The 22,806-nt window shown below is 40.4% G+C and overlaps 2 protein-coding genes across 6 annotated transcripts; one reads left to right on the forward strand and one right to left on the reverse strand.

The window, feature by feature from the left end:
- psma8 (proteasome 20S subunit alpha 8) lies at positions 1-3,486 on the reverse strand. The gene is made up of 7 exons (XM_010730009.3): positions 3,267-3,486; positions 2,028-2,154; positions 1,705-1,829; positions 1,447-1,569; positions 1,217-1,336; positions 591-653; positions 1-492 (listed from the first exon to the last, which is right to left on the reverse strand). The coding sequence occupies exons 1-7, from the start codon at positions 3,366-3,368 to the stop codon at positions 397-399; spliced, it is 756 nt and encodes a 251-aa protein (XP_010728311.1). The 5' UTR covers positions 3,369-3,486; the 3' UTR covers positions 1-396.
- A 609-nt stretch (positions 3,487-4,095) lies between these two features.
- Positions 4,096-14,622, forward strand: ss18 (SS18 subunit of BAF chromatin remodeling complex). Of its 5 annotated transcripts, XM_010730005.3 has the most exons (11): positions 4,224-4,292; positions 4,797-4,873; positions 4,982-5,066; positions 6,030-6,186; positions 7,247-7,477; positions 7,644-7,814; positions 8,129-8,206; positions 9,719-9,841; positions 11,686-11,816; positions 12,249-12,311; positions 13,073-13,206. In XM_010730005.3, the coding sequence occupies exons 1-10, from the start codon at positions 4,224-4,226 to the stop codon at positions 12,264-12,266; spliced, it is 1,140 nt and encodes a 379-aa protein (XP_010728307.1). In that variant the 3' UTR covers positions 12,267-12,311; positions 13,073-13,206. The 5 variants fall into 5 exon arrangements, with proteins under 5 accessions (XP_010728309.1, XP_010728310.1, XP_010728307.1 ...); XM_010730007.3 differs by lacking the exon at positions 12,249-12,311 and having other exon boundaries at positions 4,096-4,292; positions 7,247-7,432; positions 13,073-14,622; XM_010730004.3 differs by lacking the exon at positions 12,249-12,311 and having other exon boundaries at positions 13,073-14,622.
- Positions 14,623-22,806: the final 8,184 nt, after the last annotated feature.

Below are 22,806 nucleotides of genomic sequence, written 5' to 3' on the forward strand. Positions count from 1 at the left end.
TTACAAACAAGTCAGCTTTTATTGAGCATTGAGTTTCTGAATGTTGCCAACAGTTTATTTCAACATGTGAGATTCATCACCATCAGGGCTGTTTGGTGAATGATATAAAAATGTAAGCATATTTTAAAAGATCTAAATCATAACTTGAGATCCATGTACGTGCTTTTAAACATCAGTTAACTCAAGAGCTGAAAGTAGAGGAATTAGACAGTAGTAACAATGATGTAAAATGTGTTCAAAACATGCATGCATACATCGACAGATCTGGAGTTATGATTTAGCTCTTTGCAATTACATAAATCGAGGAGTAAGCCTTCTGACACGGTCCAATATCTTCAACCTAAATATGCTATCGTCGTCCAAGTGCAATAAAGAAAAACCTCTTGGTTAACTGCTTCAAGTGGACTTTTTCTGCTTCTTCTTCTCTGCCTCTTCCTCTTTTTCTTTCTCAATCTCAGCCACTAGGGTCTCAATTTCCTTGGATTCCAAAATCTGTTAACAATCAAGAGAAAAAATTATTAGCTTTAAAAACAAAAAACAAACAAAAAAAAACAAAACACAAAAGCCAAACATGATCTGCAGCAAATCACCTTCAGTGGCTGATTCCGTCTGATAACAGCAAGTTCAATGTTTTTCCCTCCTGACTGGACAACCTGTAATGAAACACACGCTTTACGTGACAAATCCTATCAAATCAGTTTATACGAACTACTGTGGAGTCTTGAAAAGCCAAGACAAAGTGGGGAATTTAAATGCAATTAAATACAGCAAAGTAGTCCTCAGCAATAATTTGATAATTATTAATAATTCGTTTAAGAACCATTTAAAAAAAAAAAAAATAAATAAAAAATGTCTGAACATAATGTGCGAAAATTTCAGTCTGCTGAAGTGTCCTGTTTTGCCTACACTAGGGCTGGATGAACTGAACACTGAATTATGTCTGATCACTTCATGGTTTGCTGGATGAACTGAACACTGAATTATGTCTGATCACTTCATGGTTTACATTTCCAGCTCTTTGATAAAATCAGGGCTGTATCAATTAAATAAATACTTCTGACATAGCCAATTCTTCACACTCCAGGTAAAAGGGCCTTTAAAAAGGAAATGTGTGTAGTAGTGGTAGTAAACTGTGAAGCAGTTTAGTCATTCATTTTCTATATATGTAGCAAATGACGGTGTGTAAGTTGTAATATTTGGTTCAAGTTGACCTTACCTCGAGCAAGGCTTTGATAGCCAACTTGATTGCCTCATTGTCTCCAGCAATGGCTTCATCTGTGTAATTCTTCTCCAGGAACTCTCGTACAGTTTTTGCGCTGCGGCCGATTGCGTTTGCCTGATTTTTTCCCCCCATGAAAACACAAAACGAAATTATTCATCAGTTTCACACTGACAGAGTACTTGTTGTACAAGCGTAACAAGAAAACAAAGAGCAAAGTCACTGACCTTCCAGGCATGGTAGGTTCCTGATGGGTCTGTCTGATACAGCCTGGGAGTCCCATCGTAGTCAAAGCCAACAATTAACGCAGAGATGCCAAATGGCCTGCGCCCGTTGCTTTGAGTGTATCGCTACAAATGATTCATATAAAGACTTAATGTGACAGGTCATTCTTAGCAATAAAACAGCGTATCGTTTGATTTTTTTTGTATTAGAGAACTAATTCCAACAGTCATCAATAAACGAATGGTAAGAAAGTGAAGTACCTGTTTCAGTGTAGCTATGTAGCGTGTGATGTATTCCACAGTGACTGGGTCCTCAACAGTTAGCCTGTGGCTCTGGCACTCAACCCGAGCTCTATTTATCACGATACGGGCATCTGCTGTCAGACCTTAAACACATTTAGAGACATTAAGTGGCTATGCAACATACAGATATAACACAAAACGTATGGGCCAAACGTCTAGTATATGGTATAGATATCAATAATGTAGAGTTTGTGACAACTAATCTTAGCCCACTATTCTGTGTTGTTACATAATAAACATTTTATTCAGTTTGTGAAAAGGTTGGTTGTTGCTTGAGGTACCTGCGAACGCCATGCAGACATGCTCGTCCAGGGCACATATCTTACGTACGGTCCTTTCTTCCTGCAACTTTGCAACCGATTTCTTCTCAACACCAAGGACAACGATGTCTTTCCCTCTGATTCCCACCTGTACAGAAAAAATAAAAAATAAATAAACTATTAATTGCACTGGCAACAATTGTTGATATCATGTATTGAGCCTGTCTCAGTAAGGAGGTTTGCAGATAGCTTTGCTGAGCAAAGTTTAATACGGTTCTTTTTTGTTTTAGTTCATGTTTGGTACCTGAGGGAGTTCTGAGTTTCTCTGGAACATTTCCAACATAACTCAGAAGAAACTTTTTTCGGCACAGGTTTCAGGAACCCGAAAACAGCCTCAACTGTGAAATCTTTTTAGCTTATGAAAGGCCCTGAGAATCTTATGGAAATGCAATTTCAACACCAAATTGATCAGGTATGGATGACAATGTTCACTTGCTATGCTCTTAAGAAAAGTGTGTGAAACTTATCACATTTTGATAAGTGCAATCAAGCCACTTTAGGCCCACAGTTAAATAAAAAAGGGCAATTTTGATGGTTTAGATGCACATCTAACACTCTTATTACAGACAGGTGACGGCCAGATACGTTTGTTGGTCAAAACTGGTCTGGCATTAATCAGCTTACTCCTCTTAAATTAAAAGGGATTTCAAAAAAGGTAAATAACGCAGGATTGGTTGGGTGCAACCCTGAAGTTAGATGTGTCTAGTTACCTACTTAACTCTTTCTAAAAAATGCCATACAAGCTACAAACTTACAGTTGTTGCCACTTAAGTTGTCTGTAACTACAGAGATTTACTGGGCATCAAATGAGCTTAAAAAGCTATCTATGCAGACGTAACCCTGCATATTTACGACCCCTTTATAGACAATGTGCGCAATTCAAGCAAAACTTTGATGGACGTGTTTCACTTCAAATAGTGTTTCTATGACCTGACGTTAGCTGGCATCCTTACAATGAAACTGAAACTACTGTGAGAGTGACACAGCGACAAAATGCTCGCTGGTGATCTGTGTTGAGATGTTCAACAACTGTTTGTTTTGTATTCCGTCTGGAGGTTATAGATTTCTAACAAAGTGCTGAAAAACTTTCACAGCACAGGTTATGTTTTAAAACTATTTTTTTTCACGAGTCAAAGAGTGTTTGCTAGCCGGTAGCTTAGCTCGCTGGCTAAGGTTAGCTCAAGCGTTAGCGTCACTTACCGCTGTGGATCCTTTCTTCACAGCTTCCTGCGCATACTCTACTTGAAAGAGATGACCATCGGGAGAAAAGACAGTAATGGCTCTGTCATATCGTGCCGCCATTGCACTGCAGTACAGGTACAATCACAAGAAACAAAACGAGACTTGAAGCAAATGATTCAGCTAGTTAGCATGTATGAGCTCAGTCTGTGAAGCCGCCGTGTGTTGAAAACAGCGCATGCGCATAACCTCTGAACCGGGCGATACCAAAAAAAAGTAGGGTTCGCCAGAGGAAAGTTGTAATTAAACATTTAGTTTAATACACAGTATTTGATTTGCGTTAGTACTCTGTCAAACACATATTTTAAATCTGATAGCCACAATACAAAAAAAGAGTCTCAAGTTCAATATTTAAATACCAAATTACATTTAATTTGGTGATCGATGGGTAATGTAGAATGCGGGTGCAATGTCGGTGAAGTAAACAAATAAAACAAATGGCTAATAAACATTGTTATCAGGTATTATTGGGTTAAAGTTCCTGTATTATTATTATTATTTATATTTTAGAAGACATATTAAAACTCTTGACTGTGTTTCCCCTTTTTGTGGAGCGGTCCATTTCCAGTGGCCTTTTCGACTAGATCTAGACTGTTCCACTATGTGAAAAATGGGTGTGATTGTAATCAAATTAAGCCAAAATGTAGGTATTTTTAGAGTATATAATTAAATATGATGAAATATAATACTTAATTTAAAATAAATTCAAACACCACACGTGTCTGTGTAAAGATAAATAAACAATAATCATCAAGTACGTTTTCAAAGCCGCTGTATCCACCCCCAAAACGGACCACTGCATTATGAAACTGCATCCTATTCTGAACTGTTTGATCCGAGTTCTCCTGATTTGTTAAGTGTGTTGGCTACTTTTCACTTTTATGCTCTAGTTCACTTTCATTTCATAGAGGTATCACCATGTCGGTGGCGTTTGCACCTCACAGGCAGCGCGGGAAGGGTGATATAACACCCGCCGGGATACAAAAGGTAATTCATCTTTCTTTTTCTTTTTTTTTTTAGCGCGTCTCAGTCAGAATGGAGGCTAACGGCTTCAGCCGTTGAAGCTAACCAGCGTTAGCAGTGCCCACAGTCCGAGTCTCAGCGTGAATACATCGGGAACAATTTTGCAGGGTCAGAGCGCGGTGAATATGAACCTCTCTGGAGTCAGGCGGCCATGTGTAGACGATGAGTCTTAGGTTGATTCATCAAACTAGCGTGTAATTGTGTTTCTTATGAATGAAGGCCTGCCGTTTTGTTAGCTAAAGACTAGCTAGCTAGCGAGACGCGTCTTTTGTTAGCAAGAAACGCACACACACACACACATTTAACAAAATAAAATAAAAAATAAACAGCCCCCCCATCATTGTTTTTAAATATATAACGACGTATTAACCATCAGCAAACAAACGACGAACCGTACGAAATCACCCTGCATCACCGTTTAATGTTTTTTTGTGTATGTAGCATAAATCTGTCTTTTTACTTTTGCAGTTACTTGACGAAAACAACCAGCTGATCCAGTGTATAATGGACTTTCAGAGTAAAGGGAAAACAGCAGAATGTTCACAGTAAGTCACGAAAATCTTTCCCCCTTTTTTTTGCTTTTTTTTAAATGTTACAGTCATTTTAAGTTGACGTGAACTCAAACCTGTACTGATGCCTCTCCACCTGCTTAGGTATCAACAAATGTTGCACAGAAATCTAGTGTACCTGGCGACGATAGCAGACTCCAATCAGAACATGCAGTCTCTCCTCCCTGCTGTGAGTATTTGTCCTGGCTGTTTTTGTTACGACTGAATGACCTCTGTGATCTGAAGATAATGTTGACCTCCTGTATACAAGTCACTTGGATACCTGTTCAGATTAATCATCTAACAGTATTCACAAAATGTAAAAAAAAAAAATTAAGGGTTCTTAACAAAGATCAATGCAATATTATAGTAACTAAGAAACTGTCGTGGTACACTACTGGACTGTCAAACAAGCGCCATTTCAAATGAACAATTTTAAATATATATAACATATTTACAATTTAACTACGCATGTTTTTCTAATTTGTATTAAAGGGAAACTCCACCACATTATCACCAGTTTGCTCAGCCTGTGTTCATATGTGGTTCTCAAGGGAGCTTTCCAAAGTCTGAGAAATTGACCCCAGTAGTGTCACCACTATTTTTTGGAGCTTCATCCAAACAAGGGGTTAAAAGTCTCTCCTCAATGTTTCTTCAATATGTGTGCCACATTTTTCCCCTCTTGTCTCTTGCGAGTCCCCAAACATTATGACTGTTCAATATAAAATGCACTGGAGTATTGTTCTTTAAGGATTTGTAAAAGGTGCCTATTTGGTCTATTGTTTTTAGAGCTGTTACCTCATTGTACAGATCAGAAGTTACTATTGATTAGGTAATAGTCATATGTTTCCATTTTGTTAGATCTTTGAGCTTATCGGCTCTCGATACATTCTCATCAACACCGTTTTAGACATGGATGACTATAGAGGACGGTTCATTCAGTGACTATTTATAGTAGTATTTTTTTAAATATACAGTATCTCTTAGAAATGGTGTCGTCCCTAATTTACCACAGTACATCATAGTTGGACTTTATTAGAAGTCTTGGCTTTTATCTGCTTGTTTCTTGAGTTCTTTCTTTTGAGTGGCTCAGGCTCAGATGTGTTTCGAGCCAGCTGATGTGTGTTTTTGTGTCTATGTTGTGCGCCTGCAGCCACCCACTCAAAACATGCCCATGGGCCCTGGTGGGATGAACCAAAGCGGACCCCCCCCTCAGCCTCCTCACGGTCACAACATGCCCTCTGAGGGTATGGTCAGCGGTGGCCCTCCAGCCCCACACATGCAGAACCAGATGAATGGACAGATGCCTGGTAAGTGACCCCCCCCCCCCCCACACTTCGCTCCCTCGTCTTTTTCTCTTTTCTTTCCCCTTCTTTTCCCTTAGTCCCTGTCTCACTTGGGTTGCCTAGCAACACCACAGAACTGTGAGGGAGGTCGCTCTGCTTAAGGATGATGTCACCCATTTACCAGCTCTGGTGGTCTTGGACTTGTTCTCTGTTTGATTATGATTATGCTCTTCTATTGTGGTTTATTTCAACATGGGATTTGTTTGTTCTTTCTTTGCAAATGTATTTCATTATTTTTCCAAAAAGACAACAACATAATGACAGCTTGAGATAGTTTTTTTTTTTTTAAGGCGCTGATTGCTGTACCACACAATGATTTGTAAATTGTAAAGGGTAAATGTTGAGGGTACCAGATTGAAAGCCAGAAAATGTTGCCACCGTAGGGTTGCTTTTCCACTGGCATGATAGTGTTCATGTAGGCTGTACCACGCTGTGCCACTTTGTTTTTTGGATTTCTATGTGAAACCTCACAATGGGGAATATACATTTTGGCTGAAAGTATTGGCATTACTTGTAAAGCTGGGCCTCGCTGCAATGCTCCCTGCTCAGATCTGAAAGACTGATTTTAGGTAACGAGAGAGAGATGGCACCATCTTTAAGACTGTGGCCAGTTTAGAGTACTTTATTAGCTCCCTCGCAACTTCCCATTCTTCATTTTAACAGCTGAGAACTTTGATGTTCTCTGATTTGATTTTAAATGTGAAAGATTCAGTAGCCTTTTTGTGGATAGATCAGGTTTAAAAGAGGAATGAATGAATGGAAGAAGCACACACAAATGAACTACTTAGACAAAGGAGCGGGTGATTAATTACACTTACTTAGAGTCTGGGTGAACACCAAACCTCCAATGCATCATCAAGGTAATTTTTATTTTTCACATGCTGTTCCCGTTTCATAGAAACACAGCCTCAGACTATAGCACTGTGCACACATCACAAGGTGATGGGAATTACACACAAAAGTATGTGCGCTAAATATTTATGTGGTTTTTCATAGAGTCATGTATCTCTACTCTGTTTTCCAGGGCCTAATCACATGCCCATGCAAGGTCCCGGTCCAGGCCCCAACCAGCCCCCAAACATGCCCAGTGGCTCTATGAATATGCCCCCCAGCAGCCATGGCTCGATGGGTGGTTACAATCACACCGTCCCTTCTTCCCAAGGCATCCCAGCTCAGAGCCAAATGAACATGACCCAGGGACAGCCCATGGGTAATTATGGGCCCCGGCCAAACATGAACATGCAGCCTAATCAAGGTAACACAACTCATTTGTTGGTTTCCACTTGGTCATGCTGTTTTCCAGTCACCTCATCACCTGTCTTATTCATACTTGATTTGATCTGCCATATACTCCACTGCATGCATCTTTGGGTTTTTATCCCTAGCACAGACTGATGGTTAACTCTGTTGGTTTGCCACAGGCCCCATGATGCACCAGCAGCCTCCCTCCCAGCAGTATAACATGCCTCCTGGTGGTGCCGGACAGCACTACCAAGGACAGCAGAACCCAATGGGCATGATGGGTCAGGTCAACCAAGGAAACCATGTCATGGGGCAGAGGCCAATGCCGCCTTACAGACCCCCACAGCAAGGTATACCCCTCAGAGTGTGTCTGTTAAGTGTGCAAGTTGTGAGTGTTGGTCTTTCTTCTCCCTAACCCACCCTCCTGCATTTCTTACTCTTATTCCTCTCAATTTCCTCTATTTCCACTTCTCTAGATCACAGACATCTTGATGACTAAACGTGTAACCAAAAGCCAATCATAAAATTAGTCGAGTGACCAAAAGCAAGCTTTCTAACAAGAACTAGCGGCAAGGAATCCATCCTCTCTACTCTTCCCCTCACACAACCGATCCAACAACACCTTGAATCTACTTGTGTGTATGTTGTGTGTATGTGTATGTAGGACCCCCTCAGCAGTACCCAGGGCAGGAAGACTACTATGGGGACCAGTACAGTCACGCAGGACAGGGAGCCTCAGAAGGTAGGAGAACCCTCCAGTCACTTGGAGAAAAGCAACAAAAAAAAAAAGAGAGAGAGACAAGAAAATCAACCCAGGAGTTGTGTTAAAACACAAATGATGGAAAGAGACTGTGACAAGACCAATATTTCAGTTTCTTCATTATTTTCTGGGCAATCAAAGTGACTTTGGGCTCTAACCAATAGGAAAAAATATGGCAACTCATTTTGAGGAAACCTCCACGTGCCAGTGAGCACACTATCCTAAAAGCAGTCCATGGATAAGATAGTCTTGCAATGCCACCCCCCCTCCCCCCTCCACCAGTTGGTGTGACAGAAAAGTCAGGGACAGAGTCTTGTGTGAGTCATAATGGTCAAAGTTGTTTTAAAATCAATGTTAATCCGTCAGACGCTCATGACAGAATCACCACGGGATACATTTATAACTACACTGCAGGCTACTTGTTTGCATATTTGGAGTAGCAGCCAGAGTATTCAGATTCTGTTTCCACTGTACATGAAGCGGACTGCCATTCTTTGTAAATACACACGTGTTGTGCACAGACAGTCCTTTGTGATTTTACTTCTAAACCACCAACTATTATAACGACTAAATATAACACTTGATATATTGCAGGTTTCCCCCACGTTGGAGAGTTAAAGGGGTGATATTTATTACATTAGCAGTTCCATAAGCAACAACTCCTTCTCTTTCTTTGTCCAATTAACATTTACTTGTTTGTTTTTTGTTTTCTCTACTTACACTATTTCCCCTTTGACCTTTCAAACACGTGTTTCCTTTGTTTTTTTTGTTTTTCAAATAAAGTCCAGCCATTTTGAAGAAAAAAAAAGACATGACTGACTCAAGAGCAGCTGCCATCAAAACAGTTTCATCTTATCCCAGATTATGTTAACTGTATCCAATGCCAGGTTATTAGCTGAATATATTGAGGATATTAATTCGATGCAGTTAGCTTCATGTGTTGAGTTGATGTAGGTCAGAGTGATCCTGATCTAGGCATTGGTAGGCCTTTTATGAGAACACAACCCTCACAACACTGCTGTCATGGAAGGGATCTTTATACCTTCCTCTAATAAGTGCTCATGACAACGCTGACATGGATTTGTTTAGGTTTTACTTCTTTTCTTTTTCTTTTTTCTTTTTTTTTTTTTTAAGCTCCCATTTGTGTTCAGAAACAGTAGTACCTGAAGCTGTAATGTCTGAATGCTCATTATCTTATCCTGCTTAGACTTTATGCACTACTTGATCCTTTCTTTACTCTTGAGTGTTTTAACCGCTACAGTGTGTGTCATTTTCTGTTAGTTGCTATCTGTCGACTAGTAAACTTGACTTTTGCTAATAGTATCTTGCTTGGCTGTATATGTCAGCTAATGTGATGTGATTTACAGGTGCATCTTAACTGCACCGTCTGTAGTAGCATATAAAACAATATTATTTAACGTCGACCTGCCTGCTTTGCAGTTGCACTGTAGATGTCAGCATTTTGCTCACATTGCCTGCTGTTACCCCCTGAAGGTAATGCCCAGTATGGCCAACAGCAGGAAGCATACCAGCAAGGCCCTCCACAGCAGCAGGGCTACCCTCCTCAACAGCAGTACCCGGGTCAACAAGGCTACCCACCACAGCAGCAGGGTTACGGTGAGTTGCCTTCTCTCGAGTAGAGGCATGTTTTTGTCCTGTAGGAGGCGCTGTCAGCTTTCTTTGGATACCGCCTTCTTTTTTTTCTTTTTTTTTTAACTGTTGGGTAATAATTCGTCCTGAGTGAGTTGGTGGTTACTGCCCCTTGGAAATGTACCCGTGCCAGATGCATGTCAAGACATCATCAAAAGCACGAATTAAAGGACCACCTTAATGAATGGTTGGGGGATACGGAGCTCGGTGGAAGAGAAATTTAATCAGTAGTGGCTGGGACCACATTAACATTTCTCCTGATGCTTCAGTTTGATATGACACACTGTTCTGAGGAAGTGGGAGAGGAGCTTTGCCTGATGGGTACAGACACTGGGCAAAGTGTGTGTAGACTGCCAGCCAAATATTTTGAACTCCTTTAAGCATTTTGGATAAACATTTAAGTAAAGTGTTGATTTAAAAATACCCTAAAACTAGCAAACATACAGTACATTTTACAAATCAAAGTTTCAGGTTTGTTTATCATATGCAGGTTAAGACGGGGTCAACAATACAATGAAGTGTATTGAGGAACCGGTCAGCTCAGCTGTGTAACAGATAAAAATAAGCTAAAGAAGTAAAATACAATGCTATTAAAATTGTAGGTAAAGTTTATAAAATACAAATATAAAATATACTATAATAGAATGAGAAAAAATATAAATATGCGTATAATACAAAATATACTGAAATATTCTGGAAAATATGTTTGACTCTTCTATACACTGTACAAGGTTGTGACAACTATATTCAAGTATTACTGTGTAAATAGATATGAGCATGCTATATAAATATGATGCATTACACTATTGGAATACTGATTGCAAGGGTAAAGTGACACTTTGCAGACGGTAAAGAGTAAAGTGTGTAAGGTAACGTTTGGTTAAAATAGTAAATAAATTAAATTGTAGAAACATTTTAAGATATTCAGCAGTCATCGCAGAACACGTGACAGGAAAATCAAGCTGAAGTACAAATAAGATTTTTTTCAGTGCAACTTTCCATCACTCACCCTCTGTCTGAACCGCAGCTCATGTTAGTAATGAGTTAGCAGAGAGGCAGAGGCTGTGAGGTGAGATCCATCTGGTACACACACACACACACACGCTTTCTCTCACAGGCCCCCACAAGGTTATGCTCAACAGCATAAGGCATTATGAGCGCCTAACGATGCTGCGTGGGCCTCATTTGACTTCAGCCCCAGTCAAGCTTCGCTCGGTCCTTCGCAGCACCTGCATAGATAGCTACAGTGTACGGGGGCTGATGATTTTATTTTTTATTTTTTTTCACACCCCCTTTTTTTTTTAATGAAGACTGCTGCTCTAATGAAGACCAACAGAATCCTTGATGTCTGCTTGCATTAGGGAACCACCACCGCCCGGTCTCCAACCTGACTCACTCATTCTCATTCATTACTGACAGTCAGACGCTGTGGAGGCAGCCTAAACAAATGGGTCTGACATATCCACCATCCTCTCTCTTTGTCATCTATCAGCTTTTTTTTGTTGTTTTGTTTTATTGCAGCCCATTAGTGATAGTAAACTAACAGGGATTCCCAAGAGTTCTCAGAGTAACAAGTAGGAAATGGTTAATGAGCAAAACTTTGGGCCATTTTCACACTGGGTTCATTTGTTTGAGTCTAAACATGAGTTTAAGGTGATAAGACCCAAAATTGCGCGCACACACACACACAGTGTGGCTACTCTTTTAATTTTGTGTCATGAAGTTGGGCTCGAATGTTAGCTCAAATATTGTTTTGTTTGTTTTGAAGTTTACATCATCATATTAAATCCAGTTCTCAACTTTTGTTGTAGGTCCCTCCCAAAGTGCCCCAGGACAGTATCCTAACTATCCTCAGGGGCAGGGGCAGCAGTATGGGGCCTATCGCCCTCCTCAACCTGGACCCCCACAGGGCCAACAGCAACGCCCTTATGGCTATGACCAGGTGAGTATACCTACAACACCAGACAGTCACAGAGACTTGTTTATAGATTCGTCTTAGTTTGTCCTTTATTATGTTTATTGCCAGACTTAGTTGTATTTTGTGTAGTGACACCAGAGACCAATGTGAGTGAAGTTAAAACATAAGCATTAAAAGGTAGTATGTTATGCATGCTGGCATCATATTGGGGTTAAATCAAATCCAGAGGAGTGTATTTGTTACTATTGTCTTTCACTTGTTACTTTCAGTTATATATCCTGGCTAACATGGTATGCCAATTCAGTGAAATATGAGGGCTTTAAGAGGATTCTTCCTTAAAACTTGATGCAGACTGCTCTAGTGTTTAAAGGGAGATCTATTTGTTGCCCTGTATTTCCTGTGGTCTTATGTGGGGACCACAGCTACACTTTGATATCTTTATCTTTGAATATTCAGGGGCACATGAGGAAATAAAGACGCGGGGATTTGAACCCCTGACTAGCTCTGTAAGAAGCAAAGGTAATGGTTGCTGTGAAGACCTCAACGTCCAATCTAGACGTTTGACCACCTAGCCTTAATTTGCATTTGTTATGTTTTCTTCTCTCTTTTGTCTTTATCTTTCTCCCATCTTTCTCTTTTTCTTTCTTAAACTTTTTCTTTTCTTTTTTTTTTTGTTTTTGTATTATTTTGTTATTAACCAGGGGTCGAATTGTAAGTCATGAGGTCCAGAAACACAGCATGCTTAGTCTGCAGTGAGACAGCCAAAAGCTTAGTGCTTTGGCTGTGTCCTTCATCTCTGCAATTTACAAACACTGGTTTGGATGACTATTGTGCTTTATGATAATATTTGAATTCCAATGTTATGTATATGAGAATGTCAAATCATAGTTTGTTTCCAAATTTGTTTCCACTGTATTTTTCATTAATACCAAACACATACTTCGACCCCTGTTTAGAAATGCATCAACTACTACTGTTCTTGCACTGAATATGTCTCACTTGAAACTAGTGTCCACTGTTTGATAAGGAATATCGTCCTCAGCCATGCTGCTGCAGAAACCTGAGGTATCAACGTAGAATGTAGAGCTCACGAGTTGTGAGGCCATGCTGCCACCTGCTGGTCAATACCGGCAAATGCAGCCGTAAATCATGGTTTGCAGTAGGACATGGTTGAAACCAAAGATGTTTGTTTGCACCCTATAAAGATTTGTGAATGTAAGCTATTACCCTGTGTTTTTGAGAAGGTCAGTAACATGAGTCTGTCACATTTCTTTCCACAGGGCCAGTATGGAAATTACCAGCAATGAGAGATGGTCACAGCAACCCACACAGCTCTGCTCTGATGTCTGTCTGAGCTTTGACCTCTGGTCAACTGCTAAGCAGACTTAAAATGATGGTTGTAGCTCACTGAGATCTCTCTCAGACACGAACGTACAACAATCAAAAATACAAGATACGTTTCCCCTTCTCTTTGGGCTCTCATCCTTGCCTATAAAATGTATTCTGTTTATCATGTACATTGACTCGTTAATGTCAAAGTCCATGACTCACCCTCTGATCCAGTATGTCTCAAAGCAGCAATGCCTTAAAAATGGAACTGCCTTATCCTTTTAGCATTGCAGATTGTGAAACAGGCTAAAAAAAAAATAAATTTTGGATATCAGAGATGATTTTAAATGTACAGTTTCAATCTACTGTGGTGCATTGTTTCTCTATCCCTCAGCTCCTTGTTCATAAGAAGCAATAATGCCAGCAGTAGGGAAATGTGTGGGGGCTTGAAATAATGCACCAGACGAACTTCCCACTAGGCCATGGTACATGTCTTGATGTATGTGATGATGTAAAAATATATTTTATGCTTTTTAGATCAAGCTAACTTTGTATAAGACATTGGAAACTAGTACTAAAGTTGTGTTGTTTATTTCATGAAGTGTATGTGTCAATGTTTTTTTATGATCTTTAATGATGATCCCATCCAGCACATTTTTTTATTTTATTATGTTTGTTGTGTTGACTTGTATAACTATTCAATTGGGTCTGCTACTTCAGTGACATAGACTGTGTATGAAAAATACGAACGGCATAGCTGGAATTAGAAAAATGTTAAATGTCTGAAAACACATGAAACAATCTGTATTCTGTTATAAGCTCTGTATTTAGGTCAGTGTAAAATATATATCAAATTTGAATTATGAATAAATAAAAACGTTTTTTTACATTACTTGACCAAATAATGGCCACCGGCCTTTATTTGACCCATGTGCCCAAAGAGGTGAAATGTAGCAGATGCCTCTGCAAAATCGTGAGTTAATGCTCTCTGGAGCCTTTATTTTTATTTTATTTTTTATTACTCAAGCACCTCAGTCTTGTCCATTGACTGCAAATTGGTGAATGGGAAAGATCAAACTTGGTATATAATACATATTTCTGACAAGTACTTTGTTTTTGTTAGTCTTGGCAATGCTGGAATCCCCTTTTCCCTTTGAATAAACGTCTAAGTTGATGTCATTCAAATAGTGTTGTGTGTGAATAATAAAGTTACTGTCAAATATGTAACATAAGATGTGAAAATAATGTTCTGAAAATGGATTCCTTAATTTCACAGTAAAGACTGGTTGTGCAGTTTTATATCACTGGCTTGATATCTGTTTTATGGTGCATACTTTATTGATCCCATATGTACAGCTGCATAAAGAAGAGGAATTCATTCCTCTACTAATATTGTTTATATGGCTGTTTTAATATTGCATTCTGCACCCCATCCAAGTGGTCACATTTGTGTCATGGCAATGTATAACTGTACATTACAATAAATTGGAAGAATCTTTAATATATTCTGACTTGTGTTATTTGTAGCGTTTGACCTTTTTATTGAAATGCTTGTTAATTAATGCAAAATCGCAAAATCATTCATCCCGACGACAACATAAACAAGATGTGCGCTATTGGTGCTGTCATAATGTGACAGTATGATATAATTGTTTTGTCTTCATCTGCTATCTGGTAATCAGTTTCCAACTGATAATGACCCTGCACCGCTCAGCAGCATGTCTGCTTTGTCCAGATGCATCCAGAGAGGTCCAGAGCACATTTACACCCAAAATTACCTTCCGTGTCCCTCTTTCCCCTTCTGCTCCCTCCAGAGAGGGAGAGGGACTACCTGTCACATTGGGGGGAGTGATACAGATGGTACACCAGATGTGTGGCCGAAGCACGTGATGGGAGAGTGGTGTTGGTGTTAAGAGGGCCACAGACTGCCTGGGTTGCCTTGGTGCCGGTGATGAGTGGTTGTGCGTGCGAATGTGGGTGAGTGCAGCAGAAGTGCTTAAAGAAAAGAAGCAAGTGTGAACTTTTTTTTGAGTGTGCCTATATATAAAATTTGTGTGTGCACTTATGTATCCCCCACTCAGGTTTAGTGGCATCTCCTAGTCACCCCACCATCCTGCTGCTCCACAGCTGGCCGCCCCACCCTTCCCAGCTGCCACTGGGGCTCCCCCCGGCCCCTCCGCTTGGCAGAGCTAGCGTTTTGGGCGCTCCCCCACCAGTCCTCCCTGGCAGCTGCTGCCCTCAGCTGCGCTCTCGCAGACGGTATTGGGGTCGGACAAAGTCACTCCTCCTGTGACTGTGTCTGGGGCCGTTGGGGGAGGATGAAGAGGTGGCGAAGGAGACTCTTACCTCCTTTGAAAGATCTCCTTTAAATGCTCATGAATTTAAACTGATGGGCACATAACTGAAGTGTAATTCTGATCCAATATGAATTTCTGTGGTAGTTTATTAATGACGTGATAACTTAAATAACTCAGTAAGTGCAGTCTTGCACAAAACATGTCCTTTGCTGTGTAGTTATAAATGAGCTATTAAGCTTACAGGAAAGCAGTACTCCATGCATGTTCTATGGCGGTAAGGCAAATAGTGAAGTGGCAGCATCATTTAAGAGGATGATTATCTTGTTCAATATTTTGATAATTATAATTCAGGGCACCTTTCAGAGGAGGCTCCTAACCACTGAGGGGAAAATGACATTGTGATCATAGCTGGCAGGCAAGATGTGATCTCTCTCTCTCTCTCTCTCTCTCTCTCTCTCTCTCTCTCTCCCACTAACTCTCCCTTTCACTCTCTCATACCCACACTCTCAGTGTGACAGAAAGTCTATGGGGAGGTATAAGAGGTAGTTATGGGGGGAATGCAGCAGCCTCCACAGTTTAATTGGAGATGTGTCACACTAAATAAATGGTGCAAAAACAAGCGCTGACTGGAGGCTTGAGGGAGGGGCCCTGGGGATGCAGCCTGTTTTATTGGGCAGGAGCTTTGCACCGCTCCGGGGTGAAACTGGGCTATGCACTGCTGAGATACCCTCCAACCACCAAACCACCAGGCCTCCCAAAGACTACTGTGGAGGAGAAGACAAAGGCATTAATTTCACTCCGCAGAAACGCATCCTATTGGTGCCGAGGAGAAGGTGTGGGTGAACTTGGTGACCCGACTGTTTCTCCACCAATAAGTGGCATATCATCATCCTCATCTGCAATTTCAATTTCTGCACGCCGGCGAACAAATCCATAACTGTAAAATCTTGAGCAAGCGCTGTCTGCCTCACTTGCTCCTAGATCTTATGTATGTCAATTTATGTTTTGAGAAGACGGCAGCCAACAGCCTCCAGCCAATCCCATTTCCCTGTGTAATCCATACATGACCTTCAAGTTACCGAGAGAATGTGTTTTCCAATATTCTATCAATGTTGATATAACTGTTGTCTCGCTTTGCTCACATGCAGTGCATGTGTGAGCATGTGTGAGCTCGGTGTGTGTGTGTGTGTAGGCACCTTAGATTCCGGAGTTCATGGCATGAGTTTTGATTTACCTCTACAGTGTGGCACAGTAATTGGATGTGACACCATTCTCTCTGCTCTCCCTGGGGGATATAACAGGAATCTGACTATTATGGCCCAAGTCATGAATATGTCACGACAGCTGCAAACAAAGGCCTGTGATTTGGATAAGGCTCCTCTGTATGTTGTCTCTGCGCTGATATATGAGATAAATGCTGCGAGGGTAAATGAGTTTTCTGTAAAGCAATTTGCAGTGTTTACAAAGAATGATTAATTGCCATTGTTTGGAAAAAAAAAAAAAACCTATGGTAGAGACAATGTTCAATATTACATGTTCATCACTATGCCTGCCAGATACATACTTGCCTCACAGACATTTGTGTAAGCTATTATATCTTGTTTCAAAACAACTGAAAAGATTTTTTGGACCTGACATACACAAACAGGGTGATCCCCTAGAAAGACACTGTTTTGCATGCATCTGATGTGCAGTGCTTTGTTTAAATCCCATCGTTTGTTGAGGGTTTAGCCATCAAATCAAATTGAGTGTGCTGTTTTGTATGTGTTCTAGCCTCATAAAAGTAGTCTCTGGGTGAAATAGCAGGTATGCTGATATCAGTATTCCCACAGCCTGCATAATTGCTGTAATTTGCTTTCCCTTTGGGTAATCTGTAAACATGGCTGTTTTGATGTTTTTGGCATCCTCCATTGGCTGAGCTCTCTACTCCTCCAGTGGAGCCCCCATCCCAGCCCAGGGTGACACAAATAGATCCTTCCCCAGAAGGCGCACGTAGTTCCACATGGGCACAATCAATACAGCCCAGTCATCACTGGAACTGTGGCGGTATTAAAAGCACCCCGTGAACTGGTTCTCACCACGCTGGCGTTTTAGGGAAATAAAGCTATTGATCCTCCGAGGCCTCTAGCGGAGCATTAACCTGGGCCCACAAATTAGAACGTGCTCATCTGGACACATCTGCCTGCAATGTTCCCAAAAAGCCAGTCCCAGGGAGAGAAAAGGAGGGCTGTGAGGCCCGCTGCTTCCAATGATGAGTAGAGCACTACTTGACGTCCATGTCAGAGCAGGGGAGGCGTCTGGATGCCCGGGACTTCCATTAGAGGCCCAGGATGGTGGCATGGGTCGATGTGGTAAGGTTTGGTTGGGGGTAGTCCATCTCAGATCAGTGTGGTTCCTTCCCCCTGATGTAGAGAGAGAGGGGGCTGACCCACAGTAAACCTGAGCTCCTGACTGAAAGGACAATGAAGGAAAAAGGACTGCTGCTTCCAAAGCTTGTTCCAGCAGTATCAAAGACTTTATTTCTTTTGTATGATTTTATATGAAAAAGCAGAATATACACAATCTTTGACATATATGTCATGTACTCTGGGATTTAGTGCAATATAAAGATGTAATTTCCATTTTCAGATTACATTTTTATTGACATGCAAAACCTAGAATAACACTTCCCTCCATGACACCATGAGGCTATTTGAGCCATTGATTCAAATATATCACTTGCTGGGGTGTCATACAAATCAGTAATTATATTTGACTAGGAGATCAGAGTGGATACACTGAGACAGAAACACAAACACAGTTATGTGCATCTACGTGCGCATACATAGTTTTAGAAAATACCTTCTTGATTTGTATTCCCCCTTTCTGACCACATCTCTCTAACTACAACACACTTGGTGACCCAAGCTTGACCCCATCACTTTTTTCTTTTGACACAAAATGTGATTGTAACATGAATTTTCCATTTCATATCACCTCTATTTCACATTAAATGTCACGCAGTTACTGGACCAATAGCTGCTCTGTGGTTAGAAAACATTTGCACATTAATTACTGTTTACTGATCAAGAGAATCCATGTATCTCTCTTAACAACACATTTCGCCAGCTACGCTTACACAGACAGAGACACTTTGGAAACTTCTGCCTCTTTTTTCTCAGCCTGCCCTACCAGTGGGAAGCCTGGAAGTTCTCTGCCCCAGTTCTCCATGTCCTTGAGAGTTGTGCCTTCGGGCCGGGGCTGGTGGGGTCCCGTGGTGCACAATGTGTGCTTCTCACTCAGGCTCCCGCTGTACTCCGCCGCCCCTGCATGGCTCTGGAGAGTTGCCAAACTCTGAGGGGTTGTCCGTGCGAGTGGGGGAGCGTGCATGTTACCACAGAACTGCTTCAAACATCTCACTTCCTTCCCCCATGACAGTCGACCGGATATAAATCACTTTCCTGGATTGGCCGACTACAAAGGGATGCTTGGGAAGATGTTGTTATGAATAATCAGACTAATTGCAATAAACAGTGTGAAGTGATGTGCAAATGACTGAGGGTATTGTTTTTCCACACCCTGCTTTTGCAAAGGTTAAACCATAGGGTAGAGTGTGTGATGCCAACTTAGTGAAGTCAACAGAAGCCAATGTGAGATTTGTTTGAAATACGAAGAAACTTAAATTCAACATGAAGAAAATCACAGTGATATCTCCTTTTGTTTTTCAACATTACTTTACTTTTGTTCGATGACTAAATTAACATCATAACAAAAGGCAATTATAAAGGGTGGTCATGATTTGTAACTGTATGTGTTTGACAAATCTCTTTATATTTTATTCAGTACATATGCAATGTTTTTTTTGTAATTAATATGGATATTGGCCGAGAGCAAAGATAAAGATCCATTTTCTAATATTTTGTCCTTGGATTGTGCACTCAGGGAATTCACTCCCCTTTTTCTCTTTCGTTTCCCTGGCTAAGGCATGGGGAATTGGTGGGATAAGAGGCTATTCCCTAAATAGCCCATGGCAAGAGGTATCCTGATTAGCATGCTGCCTGCTCTCTGGCAGCAGTCCTCCAGGCCACCAGCGCTATCACTTACGTGCTGTTTGTATTTGTAGTTGATAGTGTGTGCTGTTATAATTGGAATGAGCTCAGGAACCTCGTTTGCTTTTGATCCGCTGCCAGCCACTCAGAGTGCTACTGGGCCACAGCTCTCACCTCAACATTCCCAGTGGATTATGGGAAACTGCAACGCTTATGTTCTAAAAAGCGCCTGACAGCATCTCACTCAAGGTCGAACAATACAATGGTAAGTGTGGGGAGTAGAATAAAAAAAGATGGAGGAGAAAAGTTGAACAGATATTTGATGCAACACTGGGTATTGAGTCAGGAACTGGGAAAATGGTATTTAAGAGTTGTGAAAGTGAGAGGCCAATATCAAAGGACCTGTAGGATTGTTTGGGGTAGTTTCAATGACACACAAGGATAATCCATAACTCTCAGAAGGCCTTAGCGTAAATCTGCATTTTTATGAATCACAAGCTGAACTAGTGACATAGCTTACAGGATCAATCTGTGACACCAAACACATAAAAACAATATTTGACATTTTGAATCTGACCAGGAAAACTTTAGTTTTGGATGATCTAGTAACAGCTGCTGGTAGTAGCTTACTTTTTTTTATTTTAATAAAATAAAAATAAAAAATAGTAATTGATGGTTCTGTTTACAATGCAAACAAGACAATGTTTTCCTATTTTGTAGACAATCAATGTCGACCCTAATATCAGTGACAAACACAAAGTGTTTCCTGTTACTGCTCCAAAATAAAAGACAGACTGTATTTTACCAGTTGAGTGCTTTTAATGTGAAGCAGCAGTATGAAATTTTCTAATAGCATTAACAGTAACTTAACACTGCTGACACAGTCGTGTGAAATTCAATAGTGGGGCTATTAGTGAGATGAAATTACAAACATTAACATTGCATTACATGCTGCACTATTTCCTGTGAATCCCTTGTGCGGTAATTTGAATCCAGCGTGGGAATGACGGACTCTGCCACTGACAATGAAAACTACTATAATGAGAGGTAATTACAAAATGTAAAAATATTGAATAACGATTGCTAAAAAACACAAAAATTAGATTTGATGTCATGAAAACATTATTACAACCTTAAGAATGTCTTTCAATTAAATTGAATTTGGCCGTGATTAATTACAGTGATCTGTCAAAATGTTCTCCATTAAAAAGATTTATTACAAGAAATCGTACTTCTGTCCTCTACTGGATAATTTAACGTGAATCACATCATAATTCTGTGATTCAACAGGCATGATCCAAGTTTACTTTGCACAGTTTCCACATTACTTACTTTCCACATTACTCATCTGGATCTCATCAAGACCTAAAATGTCAGATGTGAAGAAGGCTCTCAATTGGTGCACGCTTGTGCTTCTTTTCCTTTCACTCCATGGCATTTCAACAGTTTGATCTGCTGCCTCAGCACTTTTCCAGAGTGGACCAACTCCAGGGACTTATGGGAGTTTGATGCTCCCTTGCTGCCAAATGCCAGCAGGCCAATGAAAAAAGATATCTGAAACTTCTAAGCTCAATATTTAATCAAGCGCTGGGTTACATTTGCTGTTTGATTAGGTGAGAGAATTCCACCTCCCGGAGTCTTTGATTGCTTTGAAAATATTTGGCCGAAAAATTAATACTCTTCTTTAAACTGTGTGCTCTCAGCACCAGTAACAGTTTATAATTGTCACGGTAACATTTGTATTCTGTTATAGATGGCACTGAATTACTTTTTTCCTCTTCCTCTACTTCTTCTTCTTCTTCTTCTTCTTCTTAGATTATTATTTTTAGATGTATCATTATTGTTTGTATTATTATGGATATTATTGATGCTCTTGTTGTTTGTTGTTGTTATTGTGATCTTATTCAGCAGCCTCATTATTATCCATGTTTTTTGACCATGAGTCCAGCTTGTCGCATCATAATCATCCAGGACTGCAGATATTCACCTGAGAATAGCCCTGATGAGCTTGTTCCAGGAGGGCATTACCACTGGTTAAGTACAAACACCTGCTAAAATATTGGCAATTAGGACATAATTAGCTGCTAATGTATTTCTAATCCGAAGCGGGCCATAGATTTGTCTTTTTTTGCGTAGACTCCCTTTTTTAATGTTCTCCGTTGTTATTGTTTTCCTCAGGTATTTGTATCCCGAGAACATTGACTAAGTGCCCTAGTTCATCATATGCAAATGGCTTATTAATTACACATGCATTATGCCCGTATTCAGAAGACATCAAAGGGCCTGCGAGTCTTCAGATGGTCCCCCTCTGTACAACGCTCAGGTTACAAATGCCTGCGTGTGCACTTTCCTGCATGCCTTTTCGGGCAGAATAACTACATCCTCAATTAAAAATGTTCACAGGAACCTCTTTTTTCTTGCCTTCTAATATTTGAGAAACACCTCCAGTGGTCTGAGGTTGTTTGGTAACTGCAAATTGCAAATAATCATTCCAGCCTAGATTACATAGCATTATTAGAAAGCAGTGAGACAGAGTTTATCTTTATAACAAAGCCAAACCAATATTTGTTTTACTAGTGCCTATAGTCGTTTAGTGTATGATCTGACTAATTTATACCAAATCTTTCCATTGATCAGCTCCTTGATCACCATAATAGTGTTTTGGTATCAATGCCTCTGTCTGAGTCTGAGCTATAGACATTTCTGTTCTCTGTGTCTGCATGTTTGCTCTGTCTATTTCTCCCTTGTGAGTTCTCTGTTAACGACCCATACAGCAGGTGTCAGAGTGTGATTTATACAACCTATAATACCTCACATTGATTAGCAATAGAGCTCTAATGGGATGCCAGCTCCCAAACCCATGTTGAAAAGAAGAAGAGAAAAAAAATTGCATGCCACACCTTCTTAGTGCTGTTCTATATCATTATACATCCTGTTTTTTTGCATTTCAATATCAGCAACCTAACCTTACCAATAAGACGGTGTAGAGGGAATTTGCGGTGTGCAATCACCGTAACCCTGGGCAGTCCTCTGTTATCAGTCTCTGGTGGGTTGCACTGACTGGGTGCTGCTAACGTAATTAGCACAGCACTCACTTTGATGATAAAATGGGTAATAGAGCATTCATCACCCCCCCTGCCTACCTGATTTTACCATCATTTATTGATCTGATTAAAATAATTCTGCTGTTAATGGTGTGGATTTTTGTTATGGAAAGGAAGTTTTGATTACAGGCACTTTAGACGTGTGAGTGTGTCTACTAATATTAACTGCAGACACAGTGAGAAGACATCTGATTTAAAGATAGACGTCTTGTATCTCTATACAGTTTGTTTTATTAATGCTATCGTTTATGTTTAA

This window comes from Larimichthys crocea, chromosome II (assembly GCF_000972845.2).
Source record: "Larimichthys crocea isolate SSNF chromosome II, L_crocea_2.0, whole genome shotgun sequence".
Classification (NCBI taxonomy): Eukaryota; Metazoa; Chordata; class Actinopteri; family Sciaenidae; genus Larimichthys; species Larimichthys crocea.